At 43.6% G+C, this 24880-nt stretch overlaps 1 protein-coding gene across 2 annotated transcripts; it reads right to left on the bottom strand.

The window, feature by feature from the left end:
* Positions 1–278: 278 nt before the first annotated feature.
* Positions 279–23992, bottom strand: LOC139418122 (RNA-binding protein Nova-1-like). 2 transcript variants are annotated; one of them, XM_071167329.1, is made up of 4 exons: positions 23651–23992; positions 17058–17201; positions 4424–4590; positions 279–3537 (listed from the first exon to the last, which is right to left on the bottom strand). In XM_071167329.1, the coding sequence occupies exons 1-4, from the start codon at positions 23805–23807 to the stop codon at positions 2521–2523; spliced, it is 1485 nt and encodes a 494-aa protein (XP_071023430.1). In that variant the 5' UTR covers positions 23808–23992; the 3' UTR covers positions 279–2520. The 2 variants fall into 2 exon arrangements, with proteins under 2 accessions (XP_071023430.1, XP_071023431.1); XM_071167330.1 differs by lacking the exon at positions 23651–23992 and adding an exon at positions 20181–20246.
* Between the last annotated feature and the right edge of the window lie 888 nt (positions 23993–24880).

Below are 24880 nucleotides of genomic sequence, written 5' to 3'. Positions count from 1 at the left end.
TACCTTAACCCTTACCTTAACCCGTACCTTAACCATTTTTCATTTAAACTTCAATGGGTTAGGGACATGCCAAGGATCCAGGATAGCACAGACCTTAATAAAAGACACTATGGTTGACTGATGACTCTGGACTGATCAGTAGAAAAAACGTCCAGTAGCAGCTCTCTGTTGTGCAATATTATTGGTAAACCAAAATATCTCCAAGACATCACATTATGGATGTTCTTGTGGAACTGTTCCTTATCTCGCTGCTCAGCTGGTTTTGCTCTAGAACAGGGATGGGCAACTCCAGTCCTCTGGGGCCTGATTGGTGTCACAATTCTGTCCCAGCTAACACACCTGACTCCAATAATCAACTAATCATGATCTTCAGTTTACAATGTAATTAGTTTTATCAGCTGTGTTTGCTAGGGATGGGGAAGAAGCCCCCGAGGACTGGAGTGGCCCATCCCTGCTCTAGAACATGCGATGTAAGTGCACCAGCTGTAGGCCTATATCCTGGATATGTACTTCAAAATATGATCCCTTGGCTCAAGAAGGGACAGACACACTTTGCGTTGTGTCTTTGTTGTGTCTCACAGTGCAGTCATAAGAGACCCAGTGTACTCGGATGAAAACCAATGGATAGCAGCGCAGAAGCAAGCAAGGTTAATCTTTGTGTTTGAGAATGTTCTAGAAGACAATTACCCTCCCTGCGTTTTTGCCAAACAATTATCCTTACAGAATGTCAGATAGATGTTTGGGCAACGCATTATGCACTACTGCCAATGTAAGCTAGCGTCAATGTCTGCTTTAGGCAAGATAACAGGTTGGACTAACCACCTGCATAAACTGCTTGACTCCATATTGGTATTGACTCTAGTTGAGAAAAATGGTTCACAGAAAACGCCAAATGTTTCATGGTGAGTCAATTTCTTTCTCATTAGTGTCTCTCTTGACTACCAGCCATTCTGATATAAAGCAATCATCTCCTCGCTCACAGATAACGTTCAATACTGCTTTTCTTAACAAGACTGCTTTGTAGTGCTTTGTTCCCTTCAGGACTCTTCCGGTTAGATTCTTCAATTGAAAAGGTAATGTAAGAAACCAAGCTGTGTACAGTGCTGTCTTCCCTCTTGGGTATGATGCTCCGTCCCATGGGGGGTTATTCAAATTTCTACATAGGAGCATGTCCCAAGGCGCAATATCGGCTGGCGAACTCAAAGTACCGGGCTAATTCATGACAATAGGATAAAAATCATTTTTTAATCAATAACTACGTTATCTAAACTGTCCACGGTGGTACAAGATACAGTTTGCCATGGCAGCTGAAGGAGAACTAGCGGGGTCAAATATTAAGACTGACCTTCACCATAGCATGAAATCCAGTCTTCGCTTACATAAAGGCAGAACTAGATCCCGTAAACTACAGATAAGTGAACAATGCTTGGCATCTTACAATCAAGGAGAGGGAGAGCAATCTCCAAAGGGATTTTCAATTTAGGTGATACATGTAATTTAGGCCTAGAGATCTGTAGTTATGTTTTCGTAGCACCAAAAGTGGTGTGTATGTGGGTGGCGGTAAACATGTATGAATGTGTGTCTGTTCCTGTATATGTGTACATTCCTGCGTGTCTCTATCCTCTCACATTGAACATTTGACCCCTGATCTACACTAGTCCTGTGCAGTTCTGGGTGAAAACTATACATATCTGTCACTGCAACTCAAAATTTGATCCTCGTTAATAACAAAATAACAATAATAATGTCTTTACATTCATATCAACCCGAATTCACAGGTTTAAATAATCTATATGTGTTTGAATGAGACCATATTTCAATAAATAATTGAGGAAAATAAAAAGGATAACAACCGAATTGTTAAAACCTCAATTTTGATATGAACCATACAGTGGCATGTCATTAATATTCTGATATCCATTAAGAATTTAGATTAAAATGGTTGCCAAATGGTATTGGATGACCTCTGGTGCTCGTCATTTTACCTCTCTCATGTAAACAAGGCCCTTTGCTTTGTTCACATGGAGCAAGGTTAACATCAAAGCAAAAAGGCATGAGCAAAACGCTATCTCTGCTCTTTAAGCCTGTCCGGAACCTCAACTCACCGGGAGCGGAGATCTACAACTGAAGCTGAAAAATCAACACAGCCAAAGAAAAGAAAATCGGAAGAGAACGAAATCCAAAACAAACCCAGCTGTGAGGTTTTTGAAGGGGGTGAAATCGTGTGGACTCACCCCTGACTCTGCTGCTTGGCAGTGGACCAGTTCAGCTTTACTCGTCATCAAAAGGACTCGACACCACTTTTAAAAAACATCACAACCTCAGTCCTAAAAACACAATCACATATCACACACACGTATCCCGGTTTTCTCTCTGCCTCACCTCCTTCTTTGTCACCTTCTCTTTTTAATACTGAAATATTGAATGGATATTTGGACGTTTTTTCCCCTCTCCGTGACCCTTGATTCCCTTTCTTTTTTCTGTCTCCATCTTTCCTTTATTACATCCTTTTTCCCCCATTTAGCCCACCTTCTGTGGGTTGGTGGCACGCACACCCTGCTCATACGTGATCCTCTGGCTGATCAGATACTGGGCGGCTTGCGTTGCCGCGGGTGACCCTGTTATGGTAACTTTACGGTTCCGCGTGCCAGGTATGAACTCTCCCTTTTTGGAGATCTGGATGCGAGCTCCCGTCAGCTCCTGGTACTCAACCAGCGTTTTCCCGCCTTTCCCCAGGATGGCGCCCACCAGATTCTCGGGCACAGCAATCTCCACCACGTCCTTGGCCCCTTCTCCCAGCTTCTCTGCGGCCAGCAGGGAGGAAGCCATCAGTGGGGACGAGGCATTCAGGTAGCCGTTGGAGGCCCCCGTGGCGGCGGCCAGCGAGCCCAGGGAGAAGCCCCCCAGGCCAACAGCAGGATGGCCGGAGCCAGAGGCATCGCTGGCATAGGAGGCCAGGAGGTTAGCGGCAGCAGCAGCAGCTGGGTTAGCACTAGCAGCCACGGCGGCCAGAACCCCGGAGGCAGCGGCGGGGTTGAGGCCCAGGCCCAGGGTGTTGGTGTTGTAGCCATAGCTGGCCAGTGTGTTGAGGGCCGAGGTGATGGCCAGCAGGTCATTGCCAGAGAAGCTGGACATGGTTCCCGGGAAGCCACCCATTCCTGCCAGGCCGGCCTGGCCTAGAAGGCTGGAGGCAGTGGCAGCAGCCGCAGCGGCGTTGGGAAGGACCTCAGCCGAGTTGGCGTAGGGGGAACCGGTGGGGTTGGAGTTGGCCACGGGGCCTGAGATGTTGGAGTAGCTGATGTTGAGGCAGCTGCTGCTCTGAGGGTCCTCCTGGATCTTCTGCACGATGATCTCCACGGCTTTACGGTTCTGCTCGGGCTCCCCGCTGATCGTGACCACGCGCTCCTGCAGGTTGATGCCTTCAGGCTTCTGGGACAGCTGGACCCAGGCACCCGACTGCTCCATCACCGCCTTGACTGTGGCCCCGCCTTTACCGATGATCAGCCCAGCCGTGCTGTTGGGCACTATTAACTTAGCCTGCAAAGGAATAGTGGGAGCCAGAGAAAAGGAGGGAGGGAGGGAGAGAGGCAGAAAGAGAGATTGAAAAGTAGGAAAGAGAGAGAGAGAACGAGAGAAAGATATCGCTCACTGAGTCATTCTACTATCCCAGCCCTCTGCTTTACTCAGCGATGTGTTAATCCCAGGGGTTAAGGCTGCAGCTGCCGTCCAGCTCTGTGGCACTGTTGAGGACCTAGCGGGCAGGCGGCCGGTAAAAATAACCCCATGCTCTCACATTTTCCTGACCCTGCCAGGGCTCAGGTTGTGGGGCAGATGCCCCTGTGAAACAAAGTGTGACTGTGTTCTTGCCATGTGCTGACCACGTGCCCTTATGACTCTGCATGTCTACACTATTGACATGTCAGACAGATCATCGTAGGTAGGGAGGTAACATGCTTTGATCGGTCGTGTTCTATATCTGATAGGTCATTGTCCATGCTATGGTTATGTTAAGTATGGTGGTCGGTCATACCCGGACTACACCATTCGCGTCGCGTGCGCAAGCATTGCAAAATACATTTTGAAATCTATATTATTGCGCGCACACACACACTGCTCGCACGCGTCAACGAGCGTCTGCGTTGCCAAGGGCTAAAATAGAAGTCAGTTCAGCAAGCTAGCTAAATAGGACAAATTAGCTAGCAAGTGCAAGCTAACTAGCTAAATTGCCATGAATGTTTAATGCTTTTTGACCTGTCCACAAACGAATGTAATTGGTTCAGAGTTTGTTTTGATATTTTAATCTGCGTGTCCTGATCGTGTTTGGTGTGGGGGGAGAAAATAAATGTATGCACGATGTCTCGCGTGCGCAGCCGGTTTGGGTTCCGTGTCAGGGTTGGCTGACTGTAATGGACCCGTCTCTCACCTGTTTGACGCGATCGGGGTTGACAGTGGTCTGTGGTTGCAGTATGCTGACTGGCTCTGTTTTCTGGGCGCTCTGGGGCATCTCGCGGACTTTCTCCGCGATGAAGCTGTGGACACCATTTAGCGCCTCGACCGTACCCTGTATCAGACACACCCGCTCTGTGGTTCCTGTGGGGATAGAACAAAAAAGAAACATCACAGTGTATCAGTACTACCCACATGACAAAATACTACAGTTTAATAGTATACTACAGTACTAAATCATTCTATAGTAAACTCTAGTATACTGTAGAATACTATACTACACACTGTAGTATACCTCAATAATGTGTATTCTTTTATTTTTATATTTTTTTCCTAGTTTTATTAGTCGTATGTAAGGGATACATACGCATGTTATACGCATGGTATAAATCTTCCAAGGAAATGCTTACTAACACTTTCTATAGAATGTTATAGTATACTGTAGAATGCTACTGTAAATACTACAGTATACAACAGACCACAAAAACATTACAGTAAATACCTAATTTGCATATACCCTGCCCATTCTCCTCCCATATATCCCAATTTGTGCCACCCATAAGTGAGAAACTGACATGCCAAGTATAGACCATATATTGTGTTCCCTACAAGTTATAGAAAAGAGTAAAAGCTCTAAACTGTCCGATCTGACTCCAGTCTTACCAACCTACAGTTTATGGAAAATGTGGTTTCCTCAAAGACAAAGCCCTCATTGCTATGTCAAATATAATACATTTTTAAAAAACACTATAGTAACGTCACAAAAACCCTAGAGTAAATACTACAGTATATGACAGTCTGCAAAAACACGACAATAAATATGACAATATTACTCTGCGTTGCGTCGTGCCAAAGAACAGCCCTTAGCCATTGTATATTGGCCATATACCACATCCCCTCAGGCCTTATTGCTTAAATATACCACAGTTATGATGACAAATTACTTGTTTACTGTTGTAAGTATGTTGGTAACCAGTTTATAATAGCACCTCGGGGGTTTGTGGTATATGGCCAATATACCACGGCTAAGATCTGTATCCAGGCACTCCGCATAGCGTATAAGAACAGCCTTTAGCCGTGGTATATTGGCCATATACCACACCTCCTAGGGCCTTATTGCTTAAGTATACTATAGTCTGCAAAAACACTACAGTAATTACTAGTATATACTACAATTTCTTTCTTACAACAGTATTTATACTTTAGTAAGCTGTAAATACTACAGGGTACTACAGTCATGTCCACAAAACTACAGTAAATACAGTAAAGTCTGTAAAAACACTACAGTGAAAACTATAGTATATAACTATAGTATACTATAGTCTTTTTTTTTAAGGGTTGGTAGTTTCTAGCCTAGCGGTTAAGAGCGTTGGGCCTGTTACGTTCCCCAGTTTCGGTGTTGTAGTTTGTATTTGAGTGTGTTTTCAGGAGATGGCTTCCTGAATTCTCCCCAAGCAGCTGATTGGTCGACTCCATGGCTAATTGGAGAGCAGACCCCGCCCACTCGGCAGGATGCAGCTGTCACCAATTACCCATTTCTTCTGAAGCTATATAAAAGCCAGTGTTCTGTTCAGGAGAGAGATCATTGCAGAGAGATTGATTGTATATCCTGAGATGATTGCTGAGAGAGGAGGCTGATAGTTGAGGGTTATATAGTGTTGGTTGTTTCTCAGAAAGCGATTTGGTATGTACTATGTTAGTTGTTGCTGAGGGAGCTGATTGGTTATGTCTGTTATGCGTTATAGGACGCACTGTTTTTATTGTTGAAATTGTTTGTTATTCTGTTTCATTTGTTCCCAGGGGGGAAGGGGAAGGCACCTAGGGAGTGCTTAGGCAAGAGGCCCGCGGGCATACATATACCCGTAGTATATTCACTGTCTAGGCACACTAGGTAAAACCTGGGCGGACCAGCCCCTGTATTTTGGCTAGGGCACCAGGTGATGCTAAATTAGGTAAGTAGTGGGTAGGCAGATAGGAGAAGGGGCTTTAATAATTACTTTGTTTTGGTTCCGTCCAGCCCCTTTTCCCCATATTACCGTGTGAAGGAATAAATTCCTAGTAAACGGTAAATTCTCTGCCTTTTGTCATCCTTACTCGCACCTACAGTCCATACCTTTTTCACTTCACGGAGAGTTGAGTTGTAGCAGGGTGTTGCGTTCCCTCTTCATAGAGGTGTAATATAATGGGGTCTCATCCGGGATTCCATTAAACCCACCGGACCCTGCTGCTCTCTGTGATTGATGATTGAGGTGTGATGGTAGGTTGTGAATTTGGATGACTTGTTTAGTTAGTGTGTTCAGTAAACTGCATTGTACAAGATGGCTGCCTCAGCCATCTCCAAGTTTTTTGAAGCGCCCTCTATTGATTGTTTGGTGAGGTTGCGGAAAGTAGACCTTTTCGCTGTAGCTGACCATTATGGCCTCTTCGTCCCTGAGAAAGCCCAAAAGGCTGAGCTAATGGTGCTAGTCAGGGAGGGATTAGTGAGAGAACGAATTCTCTCATTGAAAGATGATGAGAGGGAGGCTTCAGGAGAGGAGATGGGTAGACCTTCGATGCCAAGTCGGAGGACAGGGCGGAGGAAGGGGTTGCTCGTACCCCCTTTACATTGCCCCGATTTGACTCTTTATCTTCTGCTTCGGGTCGTTCAGACGGGACCGCTAGGCTGAAGGTGAGGCTGGTCCGTTTAGAAATGCAGCAAAAAGATAAAGAGACACAGATGAATTTTGAATTTGAAATTAGGAAAATAGAAACCGACAAAGGAGGTGAGGATCCGACGGCTGGAGCTAGACGCTGGCTCCAGTGCAACTCCACAAGCTGCTTATCATCAAGTCCACTTCGATGTGAGTAAAAATATTGCTTTAGTTCCTCCATTTCGAGAGTCGGAAGTTGATTCTTATTTCTCTGCGTTTGAGAATGTGGCCGCTGCGCTGCATTGGCCACTTGAGGTTTGACCGCTCCTGTTACAATGTAAATTGTCTTAGGAAAGCCCAGGAAGTAGTAGCTGCTCTCTCCCTGGAAGACTGTTTACACTACGATACGGTTAAAACCACCGTGTTGTGGGCTTATGAGTTGGTGCCTGGAACTTATAGGCAGCGCTTCAGGAACCACAAGAAAACATCTCACCGTACGTTTGTTGAGTTTGCTAGGGACAAAGAGTCTCTGTTTAATCGCTGGTGTTCAGCCAGTAAAGCTAACACCTTTGCTGATATTCGGGAGTTGATGCTGTTGGAGGACTTTAAAAGCAACCTCCCAGATAATTTTAAATGAACTACAATTCTATCTTCTGCTTCGGGTCGTTCAAATGTGCGAGTAAGGATGACAAGAGGCAGAGAATTTACCGTTTACTAGGAATTTATTCCTTCACACGGTAATATGGGGAAAAGGGGCTGGACGGAACCAAAGCAAAGAAAGTAAATGTCAAAGACCCCCTCTCCTATCTAACCTGCCTACCCACTACCTATCTAACCTACCCTCTCCTATCTAACCTGCCTACCCACTACCTATCTAACCTGCCTACCCACTACCTATCTAACCTACCCTCTCCTATCTAACCTGCCTACCCACTACCTATCTAACTTACCCTCTCCTATCTAACCTGCCTACCCACTACCTATCTAACTTACCCTCTCCTATCTAACCTGCCTACCCACTACCTATCTAACCTGCCTACCCACTACCTATCTAACTTACCCTCTCCTATCTAACCTGCCTACCCACTACCTATCTAACCTACCCTCTCCTATCTAACCTGCCTACCCACTACCTATCTAACTTACCCTCTCCTATCTAATCTGCCTACCCACTACCTATCTAACTTACCCTCTCCTATCTAATCTGCCTACCCACTACCTATCTAACCTACCCTCTCCTATCTAACCTGCCTACCCACTACCTATCTAACTTACCCTCTCCTATCTAATCTGCCTACCCACTACCTATCTAACCTACCCTCTCCTATCTAACCTGCCTACCCACTACCTATCTAACCTGCCTACCCACTACTTATCTAACCTACCCTCTCCTATCTAACCTGCCTACCCACTACCTATCTAACCTGCCTACCCACTACCTATCTAACTTACCCTCTCCTATCTAACCTGCCTACCCACTACCTATCTAACCTGCCTACCCACTACCTATCTAACTTACCCTCTCCTATCTAACCTGCCTACCCACTACCTATCTAACCTGCCTACCCACTACCTATCTAACTTACCCTCTCCTATCTAACCTGCCTACCCACTACCTATCTAACCTGCCTACCCACTACCTATCTAACTTACCCTCTCCTATCTAACCTGCCTACCCACTACCTATCTAACCTACCCTCTCCTATCTAACCTGCCTACCCACTACCTATCTAACTTACCCTCTCCTATCTAATCTGCCTACCCACTACCTATCTAACCTGCCTACCCACTACCTATCTAACCTGCCTACCCACTACCTATCTAACCTACCCTCTCCTATCTAACCTGCCTACCCACTACCTATCTAACCTGCCTACCCACTACCTATCTAACCTACCCTCTCCTATCTAACCTGCGTACCCACTACCTATCTAACCTACCCTCTCCTATCTAACCTGCCTACCCACTACCTATCTAACCTGCCTACCCACTACCTATCTAACTTACCCTCTCCTATCTAACCTGCCTACCCACTACCTATCTAACCTACCCTCTCCTATCTAACCTGCCTACCCACTACCTATCTAACCTACCCTCTCCTATCTAACCTGCCTACCCACTACCTATCTAACTTACCCTCTCCTATCTAACCTGCCTACCCACTACCTATCTAACCTGCCTACCCACTACCTATCTAACCTACCCTCTCCTATCTAACCTGCCTACCCACTACCTATCTAACTTCCCTCTCCTATCTAACCTGCCTACCCACTACCTATCTAACTTACCCTCTCCTATCTAATCTGCCTACCCACTACCTATCTAACCTGCCTACCCACTACCTATCTAACTTACCCTCTCCTATCTAATCTGCCTACCCACTACCTATCTAACCTGCCTACCCACTACCTATCTAACTTAGCACCACCTGGTGCGCTAACCAAAATACAAGGGGGTGGTCCACCCAGGTCTAGTGTGCCTAGACCGTGAATATACTACGGGTATATGTATGCCTGCGGGCCTCTTGCCTAAGCACTCCCTAGGTGCCTTCCCCTTCCCCCCTGGGAACCGAAAGGTCGCTGGTTCAAATCTCTGAGCCGGCAAGGTGGAAAAATCAGCCGTTCTGCCCTTGAGCAAGGTGGTTAATCCCCAACAGCAACTGCTCCCCGGGTGCCGTGGACGTCGATTAAGGCACCACACCTCTCAGATTCAGAGGGGTTGGGCTAGATGTGGAAGACACATTTGGGTTGAATGCATTCAGTTGTGCAACTGACTAAGTTTTCCCTTACTACAGCATCACAGTCTTGTGAGAACGTAGATTATTGTGCCTTGGGGTCAGCGTCTGCTGTGGTTGTAGCATATCACTTACAAGAGGCTTCCTTGTTCAATTTAACAAACAGGATTTCTTGGATGAAACATGTTTTTGCCAAGGATCTATTTGACAAAAAGTATTGTTGCAAAGCAACCCCATTTATAACTGAATAGCTACTTATGCAGTGACTATTTTCAGAAAAAAAATAATGCTTGAGTTTTGATAAGTTTCGTTACACAGTGGTGCTAACAGCCAACCTATCCAATAATACTCCCCCCCCCCCATATAGGAGCTCAAAAACAGAGCAGCTGAATGAGAAGCTCGGGTAACAAACCACTGGGGGGACAAAGGATTCCTCCTAGATGATGTAACTCTTCCAGGGCCCTGAAATTCTGGGCCTATCCTCGCCCCCCTACCTCGTGAATAGACTCCACACATCCTTCCCTCGTTGAGGCATCTTTCTACACCCCCTTTGTAAGCCCTACCGGAATTCTGTTGCCATGGTTAAGGAGCTGCGCCGTAGGAACAGGTGATGCAATCGCATGTCCTTTCTACAGCCTGCATCTTCTCTTCCTTTGACTGTTTATCTTTCTTTCTCTTACTCCCCTTGCTCTCTTTCTTTCATTCCTTTGCACATTTAAATACTTCTATGCCCACATTATTCATTCAATCTCACACCACCAGCCTTACAATAAACACTACATTGTGTTATGTCTATCAAAACACAAATACAAATGAATTAATCAAATCGTGAAATGACAGCAATCTGATCAAATCCAACAATCCAATAAGTGAAACATTTCTTCAATGCTAGTGACAACTAAGAGTCATCCAAACTTTTTAACTCAGGGGAGTACCTTCCTATAAGGAAGACCTGCTGATTGAGACTGGCCTGTTAGTTTTGTGGGCGACACTGCTCCACTCAAGCCAGCCAGGGCTTTTGTGTTCCTTTCCTTTTAATGTGATTCCATCTCCCCTTACAGGATTGGGTGATACACATCTGCCCCTAGAAGCACCTGTTGACATTCAGGAAATATCCATCAAGAGTTATCAAAACACACAGCTCACAAAGTCTGGGGACGGTCCAGGATCTCACTCGATCTCAATCCAACTCCGAACCCTGACTGGTCGCCACTGTTCCCATTTTAGAGTCCAGAGCAAAGACCTTCAACTTTATTGGCTTTCACTAGTTATGTTATGTAGTATGGACAGAGTATAGTCCGTATGGAGCTATTGTGCGTTTGTGTATACCTGTGCCTGAAAGTGCTGTCATGCATTCAAGACTGAGACTAATTAAGAACTACAATTGTTTCTTTCCAGGCAATTTGGGTGGGATTGAGGTTCTCTGGGAGCATGGTTTACTTGACAGCGTTATTAGGAGCAGCTATAATGCAGGTTCTGATGTGTGTAATACACATTTTAATAACCGTGTGTTTAATCTTAGAGGGAATTCTGGCACACAGGGCAGCAGTTACTGAGGCAAAATGAAGAAGGAGCTTGAATCTGTAGTCCAGTTGCATCAGTCCAAAGCCTTACCCTGCAGATCTTTAACTGCAGAGGGCTATAAAGTGGTAACAACCATCTCTATTTCACTCTGAATACTAAAAAGGCTGTCTTCAAAGCATTTCAATGAGGTTACTTAATTGTGCAACCTGCTTTTTATTATGGACAAAATGGACTGACTTGGTGTAGTTTTTCAGGGTGAGGTCAGTCTGTTTTTCAGCTAATCGAAAACATCAGCACCATATTCCTATGGTATATTACATCATATCAATTTTATCTGTTCATGCAGCACAGTGTGTAACTTTATATGCTAGCTGGGCTGATGGCCAGCTGCACAAAGCAGGGAGTCTGGATTTTTGGTTGTAAGATCTTTGCACCCTTACCAGGGACTTTCAGCTTCCTTTGCAGCTGCTATGTACAGTATGAGTGAACAGTATGTTGTTTACATACGGGTGAAGGGTAATTTTGTAATGTAAGGTATCAGTAAGGATGCGATCGGATCACAAAAAGGGGTCTGGGGCTATTCTTTACTATGCAAACAAAACTCTGTAGAGACAGCACGATGGCATCTAATCTGGATCAAACTTTTAAGAACAAATGCTATGAGAAAAACCGACTCGGGAGAGAGGGGAGGAGGAAACTTGGCGTAGTGAGAGAGCATCTTGAGTACAGCTGGGGCAGGGTCACTTTCAGAGAGAGCGAGAGATTGTAAAAGGTTATTTCTGGGCCTGCCCTCCTGTCCCCTCCCCTCACACACAATCATGCATCATCCACACCCTTCACTAATCTCCAGTCATCTATCTCAGGCCGCCACAGCAGGGCCTAGTCGTACAGATCCCATTCCCATCAAGGCCTTCTCCCATTCATGATTTCATGTCTTACACTGGCAGATGGGAGACGGGAGCTGCTGGGATTGTTCTAACCGTGGCTATCACTATTGAGCGGATTGCTAGGGGAAATAGCTCTGTCTGTCTCCTTGTTGTGCTGTAGGAAGGGCAAGCCAGGGCAGCTGCAGTGTTACAGGTTAAGAGGTGATCTGTGCGTATTGGTATTAACATGACATGTCAGCACAGTCCTCTCATAGCTGAACAGAGAATGGAGATTGAAGGAAAACTCATTGCAATGGTATAGCCTACCCTTTTCATTAAAAACACATGTTAGATCAAATATTGTGGCCTAATTTACGATGTGTTTACACTTAGTTCAGTGGGGAATAAATCACAAAAGGTAGAACAGAAATTAAGGTTATAGACTTGCGGTAACAAAAAATGTTGTAAAAATGACGTTCAATTGATTAGCTTTGTTTGTTGTCTTTTAATTCCTTAGGCAAATAACAGGTGTAAACTTTGTACAGGTGCAAATGCCTCGTATATTGAAGTTTCTGGAAGATAAATTCTGGCCCATTGTGTGAGATGGTGTAGTAGTTTAATTTACTTTGGGGGGCCCTAGCAGCACCCAATCAAATCGCTGCCAGTACCATCTCCCTGAACTCCTCACTCATCGCAATAATGAGGAGGGGGAGGGGCAGAGCAGGTGGTGCCCCAACAACCCATCCACCACCCAGAGAGAGGAGGATACAAAAGCACAACTGCTTCAATGTGTGTTTTCTAGGTAGACAAAGAAAGTAGTGCTGATATGCAACAGTAAGCCATAACTAGAGTTTATTTTCAGCGTGTCATGGTTACCATCGATGAATCCAGTTTTTCAGATATTGCAGAAGTGGGGAGGACAAGGGACAGGAGATTGTCTAAGAAATGGATACCCAAAAAATGTATTTTTTGTACTTCTATTCTTTGACAAGGTTCATTCATCTTTGCCAATGTTTAGTCAAGGTGCAGTATATCACACCTTCCGTTTAGCAGAAAATAGGCCATATTTGAGCCATATTGCCTTTTTGTTTTCTGCAGGAAGTTTAATCCTTATTTTCTACATGTAGCTCATCTATAATTGGTTGCTTGAGGCAATCACATAATTGACTAAAAGCCATATATTGTAAAAAGGAACAAAAGCCAGTACATTAATTCCTTTCCATTTATGCATCTGTATGGTACAGAAATGCGTTCAGTTTAACAATACCACAGTCCATTGCCTATGTGTTGAAAATAGGCGATCAGCACAACATAAATAACATCATTTGGTTCAATTAGTTATAAGAAAAGAGATCTGGACTTAATCAAAAGTGAGCCGCTGAACACCTGTTATTTTTCATCAGGTTGAAGCTTCCTTAGCCATGAAGGACAAACGCAGATACGTTTCTGTGGCTCGGGCCGAGGACAAGATGCTTCAGCACCAAGCAGGGAGTGCAGTGACCTCCATCAGTGTGGGGTCATTGGGGAAAACATGAGCATTTTTCTCCCATGTTGACATGTTTTTTTAACAAGGCCCTTTTGGGCGACTAGTGCTTTCAGTGTACCTTACATGTCCTTGACATTAGACAATGTGCTCCCTCCATCTTGGAGTAAAATGGCAGCCAGGCAGCTAAGAGGGAAATTGATTAAATGCGGTCTTTACATTGTAGCAGAATGAAGAATGATAGTACTTCTGGGAAATACAGACTTTACACAGAAATGGGATCAGCTCCCTGCTAAGAGCGCAGCCAAACTGAAATAGAAATTGCTTGCATCTTTAAATGATACTCCTGTGTCAATAGCAGCTGTATCATCTGCATGGGTCTTTTGTCTGGGCACAAATACTGTGCATTTGGAAGGTTAGATCAAACTGGTTGGGTTCCCCAGTTGGAATTCAAACTGCAGCATAACCAATGAAAAACAGTATTCTACTGAACTTGGATTCAGAGAGTGCCATGGGTTTGGTGCTCTTACTTGTGTGTAAGCCTTTTAGGGCTGTCCCCAACAACAAAAATTGTGGCTCTACCGAGAGTTGTCTTTCGGCCAATATATTGTTCAAAATGTTAAAACATGTATTTTTCCCATATAAAAGACACCCTGTGTGTTTTAATAAAATAAACTATATGCACTGAGCTTGTCTGATGCTTTAAGCTCACTGTTTGATGAAATAATTTAGACACACTTATGACTCTAAAGGGATCCGACCGCAATTGAATTGATTGCGCTGGGCCAGGCTCAGACAGGGAGTGACTGTGTGACTAGCACCAGTTGTCTCGCTCTCCTCCCTGCTTCAGCGACCACCACAGAACATCAACAGTGTGTATAGTGTTGTCTCTCTCTCCTCCCTGCTGCAGCGACCACCACAGAACATCAACAGTGTGTATAGTGTTGTCTCTCTCTCCTCCCTGCTGCAGCGACCACCACAGAACATCAACAGTGTGTATAGTGTTGTCTCTCTCTCCTCCCTGCTGCAGCGACCCCCACAGAACATCAACAGTGTGTATAGTGTTCTCTCTCTCCTCCCTACTGCAGCGACCACCACAGAACATCAACAGTGTGTATAGTGTTGTCTCTCTCTCCTCCCTGCTGCAGCGACCACCACAGAACATCAACAGTGTGTATAGTGTTGTCTCTCTCTGCTGCAGCGACCACCACAGAACATCAACAGTGTGTATAGTGTTGTCTCTCTCTGCTGCAGCGACCACCACAGAACATCAACAGTGTGTATAGTGTTGTCTCTCTCTCCTCCCTGCTGCAGCGACCACCACAGAACATCAACAGTGTGTATAGTGTTGCCTCTCTCTCCTCCCTGCTGCAGCGACCACCACAGAACATCAACAGTGTGTATAGTGTTGTCTCTCTCTCCTCCCTGCTGCAGCGATCACCACAGAACATCAACAGTGTGTATAGTGTTGTCTCTCTCTCCTCCCTGCTGCAGCGACCACCACAGAACATCAACAGTGTGTATAGTGTTGTCTCTCTCTCCTCCCTGCTGCAGCGACCACCACAGAACATCAACAGTGTGTATAGTGTTGTCTCTCTCTCCTCCCTGCTGCAGCGACCACCACAGAACATGAAGTGTTTATCTCGCTGTCCGTGTTGCTGAAGCTGCAACATAATTACAGCCATTTCTGACTGAAAAGTTCTGCTACCGAAATCCTTACTTTGTTTAGGAAAAACATTCCCTAATCGCTCAACCCTTGCTCTCTTTACTTGACACACGTATGCATCACATGCACGTGACCAATGGGGCCTGACCTATAGCATATCATAATCACATCAATAAATTGTTGATTTTTTTACGTAACATGTGACAGCAAAATGGATGCAGAGGACGTGAAAAAGACACTCAAAACAGAGGAATGTTTTACTGGTTGCTCAGGAAGTTGTGTGGGGGACATTTGACTTAGTTGTGGAAACTACTAGAGATCAAGAAAAATAAGGAAGGTAGGGAGCAAGTTCTGCGTGCATATTATGTGTGCCAAACAGGTGCTGTTAGATTACAATATTATTTTTTTCAAATTATTTGGAACAGTGTAAACAACACTAAATACATTATAAGCTTACTTTTTTTGTAAAGACCTTATTACAGCAAGACTAAAAACAGTCCCATGCATTTGTGAATGCAATTGCCAACGTGGAACGGTTTATTTATAGTTTAGGCTAATTATTCAATGCTCCCTTTGTTATTTCATTTTAAAACTAAAATGCTTGATTGCATTTCAAATCATGAATGACTCATATGCTGTGTGATGACATTAACTAATTAATGATTGGTTGATACAGTAGCCTATAAATGTGTATGTGTGTGTGTATGTATATGTATATATATATATATATATATATATATATATATATATATATATATATATATGGAAGTTACGGTATTTAGACAGCTAAACAGGATGTGCTCTCAGGCCTACAGCTCCATGGTGGTTATACTAAGCCTACTAATGATAATGACATTACTAATTATTATAATGATGATAATAATTGTAATAATAACAATAAGGAGGGTGGGTATAGGAGCGAGAGGCTGTTCTAACAAAATAAAGTGTAAACCCTTTATTACAGCATAGCAAAGATTAAAAACAGACATTTGTGAAATTGCTTTATCCGACATGTTGTGGTTGAATGAGGCTTGGAGCTCACAGAATCAGTACGCTATTAAACAAACACTCAAATAGGCAACAGAAGCAGAATCTGTCTTATTTCTGTAGAAAAATATGGATGATTTATAGTCAGGCACATTCAACAGTGAGGCTATTGATTATAGACCTAATTAAGATGGGGTTTCCTCTCTCCTTAATTTTCTTAGACAATTAAGTCAAGGGCTGTTTCCTCATCTCCTGACTCCGCTGGTGCTTCCGCCACATTGTTCTCAACACCAATATACTGGATAACTTTGCTATTATGCACATAGCAACATGATCGAGGAAAAGGTGCCAATTCAACAGCAGACTGATGTTTAAGAACCACAGACCGCAACGCGGGAGAAAGCGCATGTTATACAATTGTATTATTTTTCTTAGTGTTGCACCATTGTTCTTACATAATATAGCCATATACAATTTCAGTAGCACGTCTTACAGTGATGGACTGTGCCATCCCCACGGCCTCCACAATGGATTAGTCCACTGAGACAGGTGCGACTCAGACAGGTGTCTTGTGCACCATGAAAAGAACTCAAAGATTTGCGACTGACTGTTCGACTGTGCTGACTGTCGACCAACAGCCTATCGACCAAACAATCGACCAGTCAACTAAACGGGGTCAGCCCTAAAGCCTTTACATTTGGACAAAGTGAGGTCCACTTACCTGGGTAGAAGTCTTTGGATTTGGACAGCTTGATGGTGGCGCCCGTCTCTTTCTGCAGCTGTACGATGGTCTGGCCACCCTTGCCAATTATAGAGCCGGCTGCATAGCTGGGGATCAGCACCTTCAGGAAGTACTCACCCTCCTCTGTAGGGACAGAGACAAACAGACAGGAGGTCAGAGCTAGTAAAGAGGCTCTAGTCTACACACATTATATACACCATACTGAAAGTAACCCATTCAACTCAGCCGATACACGCCTGCAGCACGGAGTAGACTACAATTCACATTCACAATGTATCGCTTCTGGGTCCATTCAATCATTCACAATAGGAACATGTACATGTCAGATGCATACACTTGAATAGGTAGCTAGCCACATATCTTCTTTTCACACTGGCTTTGGTAGGTAGGAATCTAGAGAGAGTTTTCATTTCGGAGTGTGATTCTTTTGTATCCTCTAGTCTCACATTTCATCAGAGTTTGGTGACACGTTCTGTATTCTGTCCCAGATTTCCTGTTGAGTAAATGCTGACCTCCTTTCCAGTTTGCAGAGGTCTAATTTTAACTGTTTTCAAGGAGTTTTAGTATCCTTTATCAGAATCTTCGGACAAAATATCTCATTTGCGGTCCAATTCAAGCCAACTCCTACATAATGTTATCAATCCAAGAGACAAAGGAGAACATAAAGAACATCAGAATAATGTGAAAATGATATAATGTAATAACATTACTCTGAATTTTACTCACACAGGACTATGTCAAAACACTTAGATCATATGCTTGCAGTGCATGAAATCCAACCCAGTGATCCTGAGTAATGAATGTTAGGGATGCAAGCTTAAGGGACTGAAATCCCTCAGATTTGATCAAACTGGATACTTCCAAGAAGATAAACTCAATATCCTCCCATTTAAAAGGGGGTTCAGTGGCTTACAACACTGTCTTGTATCAGTCAGAGACTGATATCGTGTCAGCTCAAAGAATTGACCAACCAAACCTTTTGTTCTTCAACCTTTTAATTCAGAATGTTCCCCTCCATACACGTAATGGCTAATCAAAAAGACTTACTGTAACCATCACCCAGGTGAGCACTAGCAGTGTGTGTCAATCCAAACAAATCCAGATTGGGGAGGCTAAATTCAGACAATAGCAATCAACCTAATGTTGGACACACTGCCAATTACTGTGAATACCAACCCAAATATGGTGGATAAATGAAGATGTCCCACTCAGGCAGTTTACAATTGAAAAAAATGGTCACAGTACCGGTCTACTTAAGGGGTAAATCTCCCATAGACACCAATGCGATAGCAGCTGGGTCTGGTCTGTTTTGTTCATTGACTGTAGGCCTATATTAACCAGAATAAATGAGCAACTGGGATGACTCACATCCTCTTCCATCTCTGTACCAACCAACACCTGGTTGTGCTGTTCCAGACATAAGTAATCAACAGGGGAGACCGACATGTGACCTATGTATGAACCTGTGTGCACAATAAGTACCCAATATCACCCCTGAAATCAATTAGATATTAGTAGCCTACATCATTCTAATATGTTTTTTCAGATATCATCTATTATTTTTAACATACGTTTTTCAATGAATGACGTCACTTTGGGACCTCTTTAATGCCTCAACCAGCAACAAGGGTGACGTCACTCTGTCAAGAAGGCACGTTCAAAGAACTGTTCATATATGCATACAAACGTGTTTCCAATACAGACCAGCACAAAAATATAATGACGATATCACAACATTGTTGTTAGTTTTAGGGGTGATTTTGGGTGCCAACACCAAGATGCGTGTTTGCCTGTGTCGTCGTTGTATAGCTTCATGCAGGGGGATGGATCTGCAGGCTTGTCCAGGGAAGATGGATGGATAGAGCTCTGCACACATCGATGTCACTGTTCTAAGACTGACCTTCTGTTTGCCTCCAAAATGGGATCATTAGATCCTGATCATAATGAACGTGGCACTGTGACATCTAGGGATTTCACAGTCCCTCTACGTGTCAGCTCTCTACTGATTCTTTTAAAATGCCCCTCGTGTTCCATTTGGGTCTCTCAATACAGTCATGACATGTTGATTTCTCAAATCCAAAGTCAATTAGATTTCATTCTGTTACCTCGGACACACTACTAAAACTACTAGAACCAACATTTACATTCAACATGTCTAGTCCGTCAACACATCTATATTGTAAATCACACTGATTTATGATTTAGCCTTTCTGAGAACATCTGTCATTCCTTTATCAATCAGAGAGAAACCATTATGACGGCATTACACTCTTGACTCAAACCATATCATTAGCCAAGGCCCTTTTCTGCTTGGATTTCTGCTTTCTACTCTGCTCATCTTCCCCTTTCAGAGAAACATAATGATAGATGACCTTGATGAAAAAGTAAAGACCATTGCTCAGACATTGACATTGTCTTCATGGAGCTACAGGCTCTTTTCTACTGTCAGTCAGGGGACAAATGTTACTACATCTCTCCACACAGGGCAAACTGAACAATAGGAATGGAACAGTGGAAATGCCCTCTATTAGACCTGTGTTGGCAGGAGTGTACAAGTCCCCGTTTCTATGTGTCTTAAAACCAGGGTGAAACCAGCATGGGAGAGCATACCATTGAGATTCCCTCCATTGCCCTCACAGCAGCGTTTTGTCATTAGTCAATAATTAATTCCATCCTAGTGTCTGAAAAATCACAGTAACAGGTTTCAATGGTGTCATGTGGTAGAGTAAACATGGCAATCTGTTGCTGCAATCCGCCAGGGGAATGGAAGCAGTATGGGGCATGTTGGGGAGCTAACGTTAAGCCAGTCGAGGGTGTTGAGTTCAAACCCATGCATCTAATACTGGGGGGACAGCTTGGAGACAGACAACGAGCCAAACGTGTTTAGTGAAGTCACTCAACGGGGGTGGGCCCTACCCCCCCCACTACCCCTCCAAATACCCACTCTGCATGTCAATGGACCAACCTGCCGCTGACAGGCAGCAAGGACGATGGAACAAAACGAGCAATAATGAGCAGATGAGATTTCAGGTAATCAAATATAAAGAGTTGAGTGTGATAAATGAATTCAACAAGTCATAACAAAAACAGTTTGGCTCTTACCCATTCTGAGATCTGCTGGTAAAATCCTCTGTCAGATCGCCATCAATGCCGGGGTACAATCTCTTAAGGGTACCTTAACGTTAGGCTAGTCATAGGTGAAATGGTGGCGTTGAGGAATGCGGCCAGTCAACCTTTTTCACCGAGGTCTAATACATCAGTGGGTTAAAAAAAAAAGATTTCACCGCAACATCCAAGTCATGCCTGCAGCTGGTCAGAGCCTCAATTGTCTAAGAAAATGCTAATGCTGGCTCTCAGTGTTTTCAGTGAAAGACGCCACGCATTGTTCAAGCCTGCACCGGTTTGAAGGGGGGGGTCTTCCCTGCCGCATCACCCTTTTCACTGCTCTCATCCATATTCATCGAGTGGCCCGTCCGTCTGCAGCAGCGTGGACGACTGACAACTCGTCTGGCCAATGGGCAGCCTCCTCCAACAGCACGTCATGCCCCCACCCCCCAATGCCTGTCCCCCAAAAATTAGATTTTCTCCCCCAGTCCGCCTCTTTTGACGCAGCACTATAAAGCGTAGCGGCCCATTCAATTTCTTTTTCCGTTGAAAATTACAAAAGTGAAACAGGTAGTGGGGTTGGTTTGTGCGTTTCATGGGAGAGAGCGTGGGGTTACCTTGAGTGATGATTGAAAAGGTGTGTGGATGCAGTGAGTGGATGATGGTGGAGGAGGAGAGGAGTGATCTGAGTGTGTGCTCCGTACAACCCCTCTCCAATCTCTCCCACCCCTCTTCCCTCAGACGGCCATGTTTGAGCGGGAGGGGGGGCTCATCAACCACTGCAAATGGCAGTGCCGCAGAATGGTGTAGGTGGGGGGAGGAGGGCGACGAAGCCAATCACTACGTCTATAAATCGTATAGACTATAGAGAGCAGTATCCTGTGTGGGTGGGGGGGTTGGCTCTGCTCAGTAGTCATTTCCAGGGAACCTCTAGAAATACTAGTACCATTTGTCTTGCCGCTTTGTTCATTTTCTAGATACATTTCCAATGTCTTTAAATCATAGAGCAAACTGGGGTAATAACTGAGGCAGATAAACATCTTTGCGACCGTCTTCCAGTAAATTATACCAATAAACCATGAATTGTGTCACCAGGACTCACTGGTGTGGCTACATAAACATTGTCTCTCTGTAGGCTCCCCCCTCTCTCCCTCTGCCACCTGGCAAATTCATAGTCCGCTCACGTCACATTGCTCTGCAAGGGCACCTGTGTCCTTCTCCCCCCCCCCCAAGAACCCAGCTCACATTCCTCTGCCAACCTTTCCATTAGCAACATTACCATATCATACCTAATCCAGGACATGGGTAATTACAGGCTAAATTAGCATGAGCAATGAATGAAAAATGTTAGTTTTGAGGAGAGGGGTGTTGGTGATTTTTAAAAAAGGAAAAATAAATAGGCTACCTCCTCGAGTTGGGCAGTAATTCTCCAGCAATCCTAAATGCACAATAAGCACACAGCAGTGAAACCTCCAGCAGCTTACTCCTTTTTTATGGTAACTGGCAGTCATGTTAATGATCAACAGGAATGATGTGATAAATATCAGACACAATGTGTAATGTAATGACCAAGATGGCTGAGAATCATCAAGAAAAAAACGTATTACGTATATGTATCATCTATCTATTAAATAGCCTAAATGACATGAAATCTGAGGATAATACAATTATAATACAACCAAGATCACATGAACCTTAAAACTCGATATACATTCTGACTGTTCTATGGATAATGGAAAAATGCAATGTGGACATTTTGTGTTTGAAATTATTGCAGTGAAGAAAATCACAGATACTCTAATTATCTCGTGGAGGAAAATATATTTTATAAATTCTAATTAAACTTAATCCCGCAATTACATTTTATTTTTACAGATTGACATTATTTGTTGTTAGATATTACATGATTGGTGCCTTACACGGTAACATCCAAAGATAGACACAGCCAATTGGTAGGCTACACCACCTGGTAAAAAGTAAATAGCCTATTCTCTGCAGACATACTGTACTATTACCATATTATTCCAACTAATGGAATAAGTGGTCCCCGTGTGCTGGTCTAGAATAACCCTTTCTATAGGCTACCTCATACATTTATTATAAAATACTTGCCTAAACAAGGAGTCATGTTTTTGCCGTCACCAACAGCACCATCCTCAATGATATTACTGAAATGTCACTAGCGTTTTAGATTAGTCATATTGCAAACGTGTGAGCAACACATTGCAGGCTATCTATTTCGGGTTTGCTATTTGTTTTACCCCTGAACAAAGATTCAAATTAATGCTTTAAATGTTGTATCAACATGCTGCAATCACATAATTTTGTGATTTCACAAGAAAACACAAAAGTGTGTTTGAATTGTTGTCGATCAGTTCCGTTTGTTTTTCCATCCTCTATGTGGTTGTCTACCAGTTTACGACTACGTAGGTAACCTATTTTAGCGTGTAGCCGATAAGTGAATTACATTGGGTGCTCTGGGGTGTAAAGATTTCATTGTGTGCTATGGAGTGGTTGGTAAATTGTGTTAGTTTTATTGAGACTATTTCTGCAGAAACAAACCGTGGCTTTCTAATTAAATGGCTATGACAGGTACATAATGTATTAGATGTTGTTGTTCTCTGATAGTCAATTGTGACAGTTTTAAATTATGGATGTTCACAGATCACATTTCTAAAGAAAAACATTTCAATTATTTTCCTTAGTGGTATTTTCTGAAGTGAACTATCAGCGACCATCTCATTTACTATGTTTCTGAGGTCCCATGAGTCTGCAACATAAATGTTCCACTCAATGGAAAATGTCATAACGAATCTCCAGATGTGCAACATGAAGGGGTGACTGGGTTCAAACCTGACAGGTGCCAAATGGGTCACTGTATTTTATGTAATTATGTAAGTAGTGAGACCAATAGCTAGGCTACAATAAGTATTTATATACATTGATGCAATGTGCTTTGAAACTTAAGTCAGAGCATGCTTGTGAAACATAGGCTACAAAAGTTGTATAATCTTATGCATTCAAACATTGGGATCCTATAAATACATGGTATGACATCTGATTGACATACTAGAAAATAGTTGCCATAGATAAGTTCTCTGTCAAATGTAATGGGCTGATGACATGTTACATTTACTGAGGGCCTTAGAAACTGCTGATCTATGGCAACTATTTTCTACTATGTCAATCAGATGTCATACCATGTATTTATAGGATCCCAATGTTTGCGACTGGTAGCCTAGCGGTTAAGAGCGCTGGGCCAATAACTGAAATGTCGCTGGTTCAAATCCCCGAGCCAACTAGGTGAAAAATATGTCGATGTGCCCTTGAGCAAGGCACTTAGCCCTAATTGATCTTGCACGTTACTTTGGATGAGAGCGTCTGTGATCAAGCAGTAACTAAAACATTAGTTACTGCTTGATCACGCTGAATACAACGTAGCCTCCGGTGGGTGTGCAATGTCTTACCTCCAGTGTTTGTGCGCTTGGTACAACAGTCCTCCTCCGTCGGAGTTAGTGGTCGTTTACGAGAGTCGGGGGGATCTGACTCCATGTAGGGCTGTTGATTGTGATGAAGAGGATTCAAGAATATCCCGTTTTGTTCAACTGCTCCACCGGCCATCATTTTCCGACCAGTTTGTATAGGCCTATTTGCGTTATTCCACAACGCCCTCACCACATTACATGTATGCGAGTTCTCACAAAATGATCCAAGTTTTTCCTTCTTGACTTAAAATGTCTCCGATTTCCTCTTTGAGAACACCAAAATGACAGGCAACACAGCGCATTCGGTCCTGCTTGTTCTTCTCGACTCTGCTTGCAGTTGGCTGATAGAGCGTCACAGAAAGCTAAATATAAAAATCCATTGAGTGAAATGCATTCATTAGCCTGTCACTTCATAAGCTTTGTGTTCAGTAGTGGTGTTCTCTTGCCCGTGATTCATACGCAATAGTCCACCAAGGTGCATTAAAATAATGCCGTAAGTCAGTAGTGACACTGATGAACTAGCCAATCAAAAAGATAAACATTTTAAAGATTTGCGAAGAATAGCCCGGGAAAAAAATATATATTTTTAAGTCATCTTCACGCCATCTTCTGGGATAAACATGTACAGTAAGTCCATGGCTGTTCAGCTGTTGTTATTGTCTTTGAAGTACATGAGGGAAATATTCTTTGAAAGCTGTGAAGTAGACCACACTGCCGCTGACCGGTGAGAGATGAAGCAAACGAGACACCAGGTCATCTTCTTCGACCGAAAGGTTGTCAGGAGAACAAGCTGACGTCACGTGGTTCAGCATCCACTTTTTTAGTCCTATGGCCTTTCTGGTCCGAAAAGGCAAGAAGCTTGCAAAATTTGCACATTTAAACAAAATGAAAATATCAGCCAAATTATGCTGCTTTTAATTGATTACGTTCTTTTTTTAAATGCGACTTTGTAAATAGGCCCTAAAGCTACTTATGAATTAGGCTACCTGATAGTGTGATCCTTCTGAAAACCAACTCGTGCATAGGATAAATAAAGCACATTTAGACCTGAAACATGAAAAGTTCAGATGAACACGTTTGACTACTTTCTAACCGGAGTGGAGCAAACACACACTTTTACCAGCAAAATAGCCATACCCAAAGTGGTGAAGTTAATAGTGCAGTTTGTCAGGTGCAGGTGAATAAAATATGTACAAATAAAATGGAAGTACG

Source organism: Oncorhynchus clarkii, chromosome 10 (genome assembly GCF_045791955.1).
Source record: "Oncorhynchus clarkii lewisi isolate Uvic-CL-2024 chromosome 10, UVic_Ocla_1.0, whole genome shotgun sequence".
Lineage (NCBI taxonomy): Eukaryota > Metazoa > Chordata > Actinopteri > Salmoniformes > Salmonidae > Oncorhynchus > Oncorhynchus clarkii.
Note: the sequence above shows the minus strand (reverse complement) of the source record. Positions and strands in the feature narration are given on the sequence as shown.

Excerpts from the sequence above, each read along its gene's own strand:
- LOC139418122 (XM_071167329.1), bottom strand. The coding sequence starts at position 23,807 with ATGATGGCCGGTGGAGCAGTTGAACAAAACGGGATATTCTTGAATCCT. Across the intron at positions 17,202-23,650 it reads CAAGCGCACAAACACTGGAG|AGGAGGGTGAGTACTTCCTG; the intron begins GTAAGACATTGC and ends CTGTCCCTACAG. Across the intron at positions 4,591-17,057 it reads ATCCAAAGACTTCTACCCAG|GAACCACAGAGCGGGTGTGT; the intron begins GTAAGTGGACCT and ends CTATCCCCACAG.